This window comes from Pundamilia nyererei, unplaced genomic scaffold (assembly GCF_000239375.1).
Source record: "Pundamilia nyererei isolate P.nyererei 1_Seehausen unplaced genomic scaffold, PunNye1.0 scaffold00027, whole genome shotgun sequence".
Lineage (NCBI taxonomy): Eukaryota > Metazoa > Chordata > Actinopteri > Cichliformes > Cichlidae > Pundamilia > Pundamilia nyererei.
In genome coordinates, this window is record NW_005187428.1 from 3,907,790 (window position 1) to 3,920,352 (window position 12,563).

General features: G+C 39.8%; 1 protein-coding gene across 1 annotated transcript in view; it reads left to right on the top strand.

Moving 5' to 3' along the window:
- Positions 1–12,563, top strand: part of srpk2 (SRSF protein kinase 2) — a 64,741-nt gene that overhangs the window by 38,238 nt on the left and 13,940 nt on the right. Inside the window, exons 3-9 of the mRNA XM_013909584.1 lie at positions 3,324–3,475; positions 5,258–5,366; positions 7,422–7,509; positions 7,959–8,046; positions 8,137–8,243; positions 9,480–9,645; positions 12,440–12,465. Of these exons, the coding sequence (XP_013765038.1) occupies positions 3,324–3,475; positions 5,258–5,366; positions 7,422–7,509; positions 7,959–8,046; positions 8,137–8,243; positions 9,480–9,645; positions 12,440–12,465 (736 nt within the window). The remainder of the gene's footprint in view (positions 1–3,323; positions 3,476–5,257; positions 5,367–7,421; positions 7,510–7,958; positions 8,047–8,136; positions 8,244–9,479; positions 9,646–12,439; positions 12,466–12,563) is intronic.

Sequence of the window (12,563 nt, forward strand, 5' to 3'; positions counted from 1 at the left end):
AACCACATAAAATGCAGCGCATATTTTTTAGTCGCGCTAATTGTTCGCGCGAATCAGACAGAAAAGCGTTTTCGCTACGCAAATCCGCTTCATCGCGCTCCTCCATTGACTTTATATGTAAACCTGACTCTTTGGTTGCTTCTATCGCTTTTGGTGTGTAGCACCAGTGTTGCCAACTCCTCAGTAAAGGAAATCGCTATTGGTTGTCCTAAAAGTCGCTAGAAGTCGCTAAATGACGTCATAGCCTAATTTGCATAATTGGACATGCTAATGTAATTGTAACCTAGGTTGTTGGAGAGAGAAATAACATCGTGGAAGAGACAGAGTGAGTAAAAAAACGTCCTAAATGCATTTAGAATTTATTTAGAACTACAAATTAAATTTATTTTAGCAATTATTGTTTTTTGTAATGTCACAATTCCAACCCTGCTGCTTTGGCTTGGACCAGCAAAAGTGACCCGAAATTGGCACTCTGGAGTAGTTACTTTGTGTGTGTGTGTGTGTTTGTTTATTAGTAGTTTTAAACTTTGTGATCGACAAAACAGCATAACAGTAAAAGAAGAACTGACTGAATAAGAGAAAAGTCGCTAAGGGGGTCTGAAAACTAGCTAAATATAGTGACAAAGTCGCTAAGTTGGCAACACTGGTACCACTGTAACTGGGAGCTTCTTCATCAAACACCAGTATTGGGTTGGATGACTTCACACACGGTGGTGTGGTTCTGAGGGAGGAAACTGCATAGACGCCAAAATGTTTTTGTATGAAGTGACCACTAGGGGAACTGTAGTTTTTGCACTGATGGTTATTGATTGCTGTTTGGTTTCAGATGAAATGGACATAAACTGCCACGCATAAGCAGACAGAAATTTGTATTCGTAGAATGCTTTTATGTTAGCTAATGTACATTTATCATTTTATTTATTTATTGCTGTTTACTGATTTGTAAGATTGTTGATCTTAAAAAATGTTTTAAGATCAACCCGCCTTGAATCAATCTCTCCTCTACTCAGACAGTTTAATACATTTTGTGTTCATGTGTGCTAATACTAGTCCTGGCTCCATAGTGAACATATTTGAATAACATGCCCCATTTTGAGACAGAGAGGAGACACAAATCGCTGTCTAGAAGAAGCTCTCCCATTTTTATACATATCTATATAAAGCTATATGTAACTAAAATCCAGTTATTTAGTCAGATGTAGTGTCTGTCTTTCTCCTCGCACTAGCAGCAGCAGCATTGTGTTGGCAGAAGTTTGAAGAGCTCCGGCTTTGCTGTTCACACTGTGCCACACAGCATGCCATATGGTATGGTGGCTATATAACATTATGTTAGCTCAGCACAATATTTAAACATCTTTTCAGAGTTTTATCGCTTCACATCATTGTTTAGCTACTTCAGGCCTCAACTTTACTGTTTTTGGTTCACTCTCGCTGCTCTTATTGGCCATAGATGGCAACAGTTTCAGCAAGAAATCTGTGAAACTCTTGCTGCACGCTACCTGTCCAAGTCCAAAATTAAAAAATGGAGATGTTTAGCTATTACAGAGCCAGTTATTTCATGAGATTTTAGAGGTCAGAAGCAGACTCAATATTAGACTTTCATACAGCTAGCCCAGAATTAAGCTCTGTAGCTGTTTCATTTGTGAAATAAGTAACTCTTTACAAACTCTTTTTTTCCTTTTGTGCATTTGACTCGTGTTTTGTACTTCTGTGTGTGTTTTGCACTAAACTACAAAAGGATTGTGCATTAATTCGACAGAGAAAAATGACACATACAAAATGTCTTATGTTCTGTACATTAGCTTGAAAAAAACAGACTGATGCATGGCACAAAAAGTGTCGGTTTGGCGCTGATTTAGTGGAACCTTCCCAGTACAGAAATATTGCAGGCATGTGCTCAAAATCTACACAAACAGCCACATGCGCCATGGCAGGGTCCCAAAGCAAAACGGTGAAAACTTTGTGATCAGTTATTGTTCCGTGCCCTGGATAAGTGTGCCAGCTAAATGCTCAAAATGTAGCCAAGCCAGGAGAATAAGTCAGCCTGTGTCCTGCAACCTATTTAGCGTTTCTCCCTCTCATGGGTTCAGTTCTGTTTTAGACAAGGGAAAGGAAGTGGAACAAGGTTGTTAACTGAAAGAAGTGACTGTGGAAATGACCCTAGGAGCAAACTTTGTCTGACCTATTGACTGTTTCTATTCGGCACTACATTTTTCCAGGATTTAAAGCTTTATTGGAGGGGAAACATCTATTTTTTTCTGCAGATTTGTGTCTGAGGGGCTGGATAAATGTGATTGGCTATAGTTGACTGTGTTTGAGCTATAAAAAATATCTGTCCAATGGTTTAGACTGACTGATAACTTTATACAGAATCGAAATCTTCATTATTTCAAAAGCACAAGAAAAGTATACGCAGTCCTATTCAGTGCAAATAAAACAATCTAAATATCTTATTAAGCTTTTATTCTATGTATAAATGTAAAAAAAGATAATTTTTAATAAATGAATAAGCTGTTTAAAAAATAATGTTAAAAAAATGTGTATATATTTATTCGTGTGTTTAGTCATCATTGATTCCACAGTTGTTTACAGTTTAAGAGTATTTTTTAATTATAATCAATGCAAATGAGTAAATAATTATATATATGAATACAAGTTAAGATTTTCTAGTTTAAGGTTGTTTTTTTTAGTTCATTGTGTTTGAAACTGAAACTGAATTACAGAGGTAATAATAATTGTCGCGACATTAAAATTACTTGCAGTTTGTTTTGGCCTCTTTGCTGCACAGGCCTTGAGACATTTTTTTAAACTGTATTAAAAGTAAATAAGGGGCTTGTGATGCAGAAAATGCTTTACTGTATATCATTTGATTGTTTTTGCTGGAACATGATTGCCTGATATTGCTTCTCACATGCTACAGACAGCAGACTTACTCTTGAAATGTTGTGCAACGCTGATTTTTGATGTTCATGCTCGCTGTCGTTGGTCTTTTATTTATTCCAAAAGCAGACGTGCAACACGTCACGCGGCGTCACGAGCCGTCTGGCACAGTTTGTTCGTTACATCAAATCTAAAAGCTTTCATGAACTCGGTGCCGATGCCAATCAGCAACACTTCCGGGGCTGACATTTTATATGTATGAAAATGTCACAAGTTATTATTCTACTATTAGTCATCTGCACTTAACGTTCAGGCCACTGTAGTGCTCACTGTGATTCATAGCTTAAAAAACCCCATAAAATACTAAAAAGTTAAATGTGTAGACGAAAGGCAGATTTCTGGTGAAAAGCTTTCCAACGTTGGTGTCACTGTTGTGTTCACAGGCCTGACACCCAGCAGAAAGCCCCGGTGACTGCTCCTCCTCCCCCGCCGCCCCCTCCACCTCCCCCTGAGCCGGCTGGGCCCCCAGAGCCGGAGGAGGAGATCCTGGGCTCCGACGATGAGGAGCAGGAGGACCCCGCGGACTACTGCAAAGGTCAGTCACATGCGCACGTCTGTCCCAGCCCACACTTCTGTCTTATGGAGCTCTGCGCTGGCCTCCCTGGCCCACACCGTCTTCACCGGCTCGTCTTCCTACCTTATTTCTCCAGAGTTCCACCCTGATGGGATTAGCAGTTCATGTTTGCAGACATTATAACAGCCAATTCAGAATTGCTCGGCTTTTACCAAAATGTCAGAGATGAACCGAGTTTCCTGCCACAGCTCAGGAGGACAAAGGCAGCTTTACAACATTCAAAGCATTAATTATAACGCAGCCACGTTTCAAAATGGTGCATCACTCTGTAAAATTGTATTTCACTTTAATCAGTACACCTCAACATGTTTCGATCACATACCATGAACATCACTTCAAGTGAAACTTTTCTCCTTTTTTCCCAGATGGCTTCTTTCACTGTGTTTAGAAAGTGTTTTGGAAGAAGCACAGTCGAAGCGTCAGATCTCACTTCAGTGAGATGAAAGACAAAAAGAAAAGAGGAAAGATCACATCTCGTTTATGTTGTTTGGCTTCTTTTCAATTTTACGTCTGAACCTTTTAAAGGACTTTTAAAGCACTCGGTGCACTTTTTAACCCATTTAGGAAAAGTGAATACAGCACTTTGTGTTTATAAGAAATGTTTAGTTTCATTGAAAATGTCAAGGCTGACCTGAAACCTAATGACTCAAGAAAAGCTGTGAGGTGGTGTTGCTTAGGAATGCTTTGGTGAGTAACACTGTTGAAGCACTAGAAGCTGGAACCAGCAAATATTAAGCGCTTTAATTCAACTGACTCAGTAATGACTTGAGGAATTGGTTACACTCATTTGCCATGACATTAGGTACACCTTACTAAATGAATTAATATGGCAATCCTGCAATACATTATTATAGCCTTCAGAAACACCTTGCTGCATAATGCAGTACAACCAGACCCATAAAGTGCATTTAAGGAAAGCAAAGCTGAACGACACTTTAAGCAAAAACTGAAGGGTTTATTCCAGCTTGTGTTAGACTGGGTTTGCCTTAGCAAGCTTTACCTGGCAAAATTGATTTAAGTCAAGACAAATGTTCTAATTTTATAGATTTTAAATCAAGTTTTTCATTTGTCTCTTTATTGTGTATTTGTGTATAGCTTCGTTTAGCTTTAGTTCATTTTCTTTACTTTTCAGCAACCATGCATAAAAAAGGTTGATCTCATAGGAGTAAATATACCTTTTACCGGGTTTAGCAGCTAGATATTTATATCAGCGGTCCCTGGGCACGTGCACACAATGTTAAATAGACTGTAAAAAACAAAACATATATCCATGATACAGAGAGAAAACAGAATAATCTAATCAAATATACATATATAGTCAAAAATAGATCCCATCTGGCTGTAAAATGTGCTTTGCTGTGCTTTCCTGCTGCTTTGCTATTTCAAAAAACTCCAAACCTTCTTTTTTCCCTCGGCCCATGTGAGAATAGAAGAGGTGAGAATCTAGAGCTGAGCAGCCTCCTGCACGCTCTTTCCTCTTGCCTAAACTTGGAGTTTCTCCAGGTGTGAATGTGTGCGACATAGAGAATCTCTTGTCGTGTGCCACATTTGAGAAAGGGCAGCTTCAGACGGTGCTCAAACTTCATCCACTTTGCAGAGTTCGTGTGCGAAATCGGCTGTCTGACCCTTCCTCCCTCCATGCACCTGCTGGCCTACCTCCACTTCTTACTCGCTAATGGATTTCATGTCATGGCAGGGTTATCGACTGTAACCTTCATGTTCTCCTTCCCCTTTCTCTCTCAGGAGGGTACCATCCGGTGAAGATCGGGGATTTGTTCAACGGGAGGTACCATGTGATCAGGAAGTTGGGGTGGGGCCACTTCTCCACCGTATGGCTATGCTGGGACATCCAGTGAGTCACACATTAATGTTTATATACAGCAAAGGCTTTCAGATTCTGCTTCATGTTTCTCTTGTGTGCGCACACACACACATAAACACACACACACACACACACTAACCACACACACATCAACCACAACACTTGATCTAGGAAAAAAGAGAGCGCTCGTATACTCCTAACCTCTCGTTCACACCCGTGCACAGCAACGCTTGTTCTCATCCGCTTGCCTCACATAAGCCGTCTGCACTGCATATGCCCTTTTTCGACCACATTTGGCACGTCACCACAATGGCAGCTGCAAGCAACACCACCCTGTGCTGGCATCTAAGCCATCTATTTACACGGTGATGTTGTTTGTGTGTTGACAAGGCAACCGAGGTGGATGGTTAACGGTATCATCAGCCCAGTGTCACCTTTCAGTGATTCGCACACATACACACCAACTAATTTATTCACCAGTGTTAATTACACTAATGGTGGTCATAAGCTAGCGAGTTGGGTTACTGTAGGGACGGTCCCCAACAAATACTGACCTTTCACTGTATGTCATTTTGAAGAGATATGTATAAACTTTATTAACCCCACATCGGAGTTATTATAGGTTTGTATTTTGAAATCGTTTTTTGTCTTTTTTAGTTTAGTTTGAGGTAACCATGATAACCTTTTCCCACACTAAGAAAAATATAAAAAAATATTTTTTTCATATATACACAAAATGCAGTTGGAATAAAATATATTTTTAGCAGGTGTTTATCACGTGTGCATATTTTACAGTGTGAATTGTGTCGAGATGACGGACCTCAATAGCGCTCCGTCCTACACGGTGGCTGTAACAGTGTACTGCTGAAGGAGCTGCTCAGGGCCTCTACAGTCACATGGAGGGGGAGCGGCTGTTGCCCGCAATGGAGATTAGTTTGGCTAACGTCCTCCTCTTACCCACCTCCTCTGGTCCTCTACTCTAGGGGACTGGCTAGGACAGAGCTGGAGTGGCTGAGGCCATCAATGTGTCATAAACGGCACAATACATGTTTTGAAACATACAGCAATCCACACACGAATCAATATCAGAGGAATAAACCTCTTTTTTCCCCCATCTCTCAGTCTTAGATGTGCATTACTCACCACTCATTCTCTTTTTATGAATTGTTGCTTTTCCACTGAATTTTTCACTGAATATATGAATGCATGCTGTTGCCTGATGAGATGCGTTTCTCTGTTCTCTTTAGATCGCTGACTCGTGGCTTCTGAAGTGCATGTTTTCTGTTCTGTTCTTTCAGTGTTTTTGTTTCGTCCTTTCTCCAGGAATTGTTTCCATAGTTCAGGAAACAGAAGGCATAGGATAACATTGTAGTGCAGCGCTACTCTTTAATGGGCCTGTGCAATCTCTATAGTGCACCGTGTAAATGCACAATGAATGTCAGGTCAACATTTAGCAGTTTTTATGAGAGCAGTATAGGCGTAGGTGAGAAATTCCACTCTTCTTTTTCATCTGCTCGTATTGAAACACGCTACCATTAATGTGAAGTGAAATCTGAAGTTGGTTTGTCTCCAGTTCAGACTGTGCCTGTTCACTTTGTAACAAAACAAAGCACAAAGGATTTACTCACTTCAGTCTACAGCTAGCAAATATTGATTTCTTTGAAAAATGGCTAAATGAAGCAATAGACGCCAAATGTTCTGAAATAATGTAACAGAACGTGGTTAGATGGTAATAACTGAATATATTCAGCATGATAACCTGATTACAAAGAGTTTAAATGTGGGCCGTGAGGAAGACAAAGAGGCGTGTCAGTGTTGTGCTATTTCACAATGTTAAGATTGTTTAATGTTAATTAAATGCCACACAGCTCATCCATATGCATTTCCAGTGGCAGTGTGGGTAGTGTAAATGACAACCAGCAAAGCCTAGGCTGACGTTGCTCGTTAATACTTGGTTCAGTCGGTGATTCCTATTTTCATCTCTCTCACGGGGTGGCATTAATCAGCTTTGCTGGCTTCAACAACCTGTTAGCGTGTGAGTCACTATAAAATAAAAATGATGCGTGTGTGCGTGTGGCATTACAGAGTGAAGAACTTTGTGGCGATGAAGGTGGTGAAGAGCGCTCAGCATTACACAGAGACGGCCCTGGATGAGATCAAACTGCTGCGATGTGTGAGAATCTGATTAATTTGACATTTTCGCTTTTTTTGGATTTTCTCGTCTTAATTTTGTCTTTCCGTCTGTTCTTGCTTCTTATTATAACTCTCAGCGATTTTTGCATCCATTGCCATTTTCCCCCATAGCTCCTGTCCTTACGTCAACCTTCCATTCTTTCCTTTGACTTTAAATATACACTTACAAGTTGTCTTGCATGATAGGTGAAGAAGTCAGGCCTCTTATAATCTGGTGTTCAGCAGCTTTATCTTCCACATCCATCTTTCCTGTCTTTTTTCTTTCCTCTGTTCACATTTGCTCGTGCTCGAGTATTTTTCCTCCTTTCCTATCTTCCAGGCCTTTTCCCTTTGTTTTTCTTCTCTCTTCATCCTCCTATTGTCAGGGTCATTCTCTTTTTGTCCCTCCTGACATGTTTACCATATCTCATTATCCGTCTTGTCCGGCAGGTGAGAGAGAGTGACCCCAGCGATCCCAATAAGGATATGGTGGTACAGCTGATAGATGACTTCAAGATTTCAGGAGTCAACGGGATACGTATCCTAATCAAGAAGCGTGCGTGTGCATGTTTGGATATATGGAAAGGACAGAGATGTGATGATGTGAGTCCTTAACTCCCAGTTGCAGACGTTTGTATGGTGTTTGAAGTGCTGGGTCATCACCTGCTGAAATGGATTATTAAATCCAACTACCAAGGTCTCCCGTTGCCGTGTGTCAAGAGTATTATCAGACAGGTGAGGACACACGCGCGCACACACACACACACACACACACACACACACACACACACACACACGTAACAAATTGTATTTAAGAGCATAATAAAATGACTGAATATTTGACAAAATTTGGGTAAATTTAGCACCAACACTGCAGTCCAGCATTTGCAAAAGTAACCCAATCAATCCTTGTTTCTCCAACAGCTGTTACTGCAGGTGTGAAGTTAATACCCATTGGTTGAGATGATCTTCTCAACCACCTCTATTTCTTAGATCTTGCTTCCAATGAGCCAGCTGATCTTTTGTTTTGTTTATTTAAGTGATCTTGAGTGATATGTAAAGAAATGAGACTTTTGCACAGTTTTTTATGTGTATTGTAATACAGAGACTTTACATGTGTTCTGTTTCTCTCCATAATTCATTTGGTGGTGCAGGTTAACATCATTTTCTAACTAATTTAGTTTCTGTGTCCCGGCCTGTCATATGTTGACTAATGAGGATTGAAGATGGTGGATAGAAAAGCAGTCACACAGCCAATTAATACACATTTGTGCTAATGTTCACTTCAAACGTTAATACCGCCGCCACTCTGAGAAGCGGGATGACAAACCAGCTGATCAGCTGAGCGTTTCAGCTGCTGCCAGCTTCTTGTAAGCTGAGCTGGAGATGAGTAGAAATTGAATGAGACTGTCCTTCACTTCAGTTTCAAAGCCTCAAAACAGATACAATTGAAAGAAACACAGGAAAACATCAACAGTTTCTGTCCTCGCCGCCCTCGGAGAATGGAAAGCATCTAAAGAATGGTTGAGCTGACTAATAGAGAGTGAATGAAAGGGAGAGAGACACAGAAGGAGATCTGAAAAGAGGCATGTTTGCATTTTTTGTGAATCCATGGTTAAACAAGAAGTATGAACATGATTTCATGCCTCTGTGCTAAACAACCATGGCTAAAGGCATTATGGTTAAAGGTTGCTAGTTGCTTCGTTATATGTGCCGATCCTTCTCGTTCCAGGATATCGCAAACACCTTGAAAGAGTTTCTTCAGATTTAGTTCTCATATGTTTTTGATTCAAGGAAGAACAAAAATTGATGTAGGTGGTAAAAGAAGAAAAGTCAAGCTAACGCACCTCATGTTTTGGTCACAACTAATTGTTCACATGCTAATTACGACTTATGGTAAAAGGATAAAGTCACCAAATCTCACTGGTTGGCAGAAGCATACAAATGTCTGTCTATCTGATGTGTCTGCAGGTCCTGCAGGGCTTGGACTACCTCCACACGAAGTGTAAAATCATCCACACAGACATAAAGCCGGAGAACATCCTGATGTGTGTAGATGACGTCTTTGTTAGGCGTATGGCCATGGAAGCAACTGAATGGCAGAAAGCTGGAGCTCCACCACCATCTGGATCAGCAGGTAGCGATACGTTTCATTCTCCACACATGTATTTTCAGAGAAAGGGTTATTTAAAGGGACCTTTGCTGCTGTGAGTAAGATATCATTAACAATATTTGGTCATCTTAAAATCTGGTATTTAAGTTACATCGGTCCATATTTTTCTCTTTCTAACATTTGTTGTACTTCTTTACTTATTTACGCTGTGCCCGACTCAGCCAGGTGTTGTGTTTGTAGACGTGTGTTGCCTATAGGAAAGTTGAGGAGTGCCCTGTCGCAGCTATCCCATGTCAGCACTCATAACATGGTTGGAGGGAGTTTCTTCCATCACTTCTTTAGTTTTTCATTGTCATTTAAAATCATAATACTGATAAATTAGCAAATAAATAATATCAGCTGTTGATACATCAGCACCTTGATTCTTTTTCAGGCTTTCTGTTGTACATTTGCTGCTCTGTTTGTTATGATTTATATATGTATTTATACATATATAAATCATAACAATGGAAACATATTTGGTACAATAAATTGTTCACATGCAAAATTGCCATCAGATTTACAACACATGCACACTGGAAAATGATCTTCTTACTGCCATGCATCCTGAATCAGTGTTTGTGCTTGCTGCTTTCAATCTGCATGCTATCTGAATACAGTCAGATCCTTATTTCTCTATATAAGGAAACACGTTTACCTTGAGGTGAAGTGGAGAGAGCAGTGACGATGTTGTTAGAGATAAGATTGCTAATGCAACAGTGAAGGAGAAAGTAAATAGTTTCCGAGGAGGAAGACAGAAAAAGGCCAACTTTTGAAAGTGTAAAAAAATTAAAATAAAAAGGAAAGATCAAGATGAGAATTCATAGGATGATGGAGCTTTGCTTCCCTTCAGACACTTACTGTGCCTTAAGTATAAAAAGGTTTAGAATCAGGTCTGTGTGAAATGTTTGTGTGCGCACTGTTAGTAAGTTCGGGCCTAAATTAGAGCCATTGTCCTGTTGTGTGACCCAATTTGGGCCAAGCTTTAGGTGTCAGCCTCCCATTCGAATCTAGAATACTTTGACGGAGTTCATGGTGGACTCAGTGACTGAAAGGTTCCAAGGTTATATAGTTGCAGAACAAGCACAAATCACCACCCCTCCACCACCGTGCTTGACAGCTGGTGTGAGGTGATTGTGTCGATATGCTACGTTTGGTTTTCACCAAACGTGGCCAAACCACTCCATTTTTGTCTTGTCTATCTAAAGGATATTGTTCCAGAAGTCTTTTGATTTGTTCAGATGCAACTTTGCAAACGCAAGCTGTGTTGGCATGTTCTTTTTAAAGGGAGCACAACGTCTCATGGCAACTCTTCCAAACAAGCAATACTTGGTCAGTGTTTTTCTGTTGGTACTATCATGCACTTTGACATTTACCATGCTAACTGAGATCTGCAGACTCTAAGTTGTAGCTCCTTGAGTTTATTGCAGTTTCTCTGAGCATTGCATGGTCTGAATTTTTGGATGTAATATGTTAACAGAACCCTGAATGCTCCACAACAGAAAACTGCCAAACCTCCTGTTTTTATAGACGGATGCTCACACTTGTAAGTGATCAGTTAATCAAGTGCATTTGATTTGCAGCACTGGGCAGGTACTTATCCTTTTCTAATGAAGCATTACGGGTGTACTTGGGGTTTCCTACATGACTGTAGCTACACTGTATTAAGGTGACAGTGGTGTCAATTTTAAGCAAAAAATCAAATTCAGGTATTTCTCAAAAAATAACTGCACTGTGTTATACTTACGTTTGTTTCCAAATGGTTGGGTATTTTATACCAAAATTAAGAAGAGAACAAAACCTAAAGGTTTTTGGGATATGTTTTCACCTCCTATCAGAAATAGCATGAGTGAGTTTGTTTACTGTATTCATTTATACTTCTTACTTCTTTGTTATTACAGATTTCTCTTATGTTTAATGTTGACGTACTCCTACAAGAAGTGTCGAAGCCTTGAGTTTCTTCTCACCTGCTTACCTTTACAGAGACATTTGTTGCTTTTTTTAACCCATCTCTTGTCAAAACGTTCTTCCACTTTAAAAAAAAACCCTAAAAGTTCTCAAAATTATTCCTGATGAACTCCACATGAACCCCTGTCCCTTGGTGAACTCCCTGTGAACTGTCAATTGCTTGCATCAGCCAACAGGGTCTTTTTGAGCCTCGGGGTAACAAGTTTTACTGCTTAGATTTCTACACGCGTGATGTCAGGCACAAAACCATCAACTGTCAAAACAAGAGCAAGTGCTCATAGTAACACACGCTGTCTCTGATTGAAGATAAGCAGTATATCGTTTTTTTTTTTTTAATTGACGTTAACATAAGTGTAGAAATAAGTGTAGACATGTGTTTTATAGTGAACTTTCATCTATTTCTGCTTCATGTGAGAAGAAATTTATTTTATTTATTTATGACTGCTATACACGAATGCCAAAGTACTTTACACTGCTTGCGTTATGATAAGCTAACTTCAATTAGCAGCTCAGCATAGCTCCTAAGATAGGACTTAATAATAACTGAATAATTGAAGAAAAAGGCATTAAAAAAGAATAAAACATAAACATTATCAATACAGGAAGAGCGTGGAAAGTGATTTTTCTCGATTTGATAACAAGATTAACTTTTTTGTTTCTGAGTGTTTCAGGTTTTTAAATGACCATACATGCGGCGACATGCATGATTTGCACTCTTAACTCTTAAACCTCTGTCTCGGTTGTGTGACGGACTGATGACAGTGATGCTTGAAAGTGTCTGATTGCTATTTTTTGCTTTCTGTTTTATCAGTTAGCACAGCCCCCCAGCTCAAACCGGTGAGTACAACAGATGTGAGTATGAAATGGGACACACACACACACACACACACACACACACACACACACACACACACACACACACACACACACACACA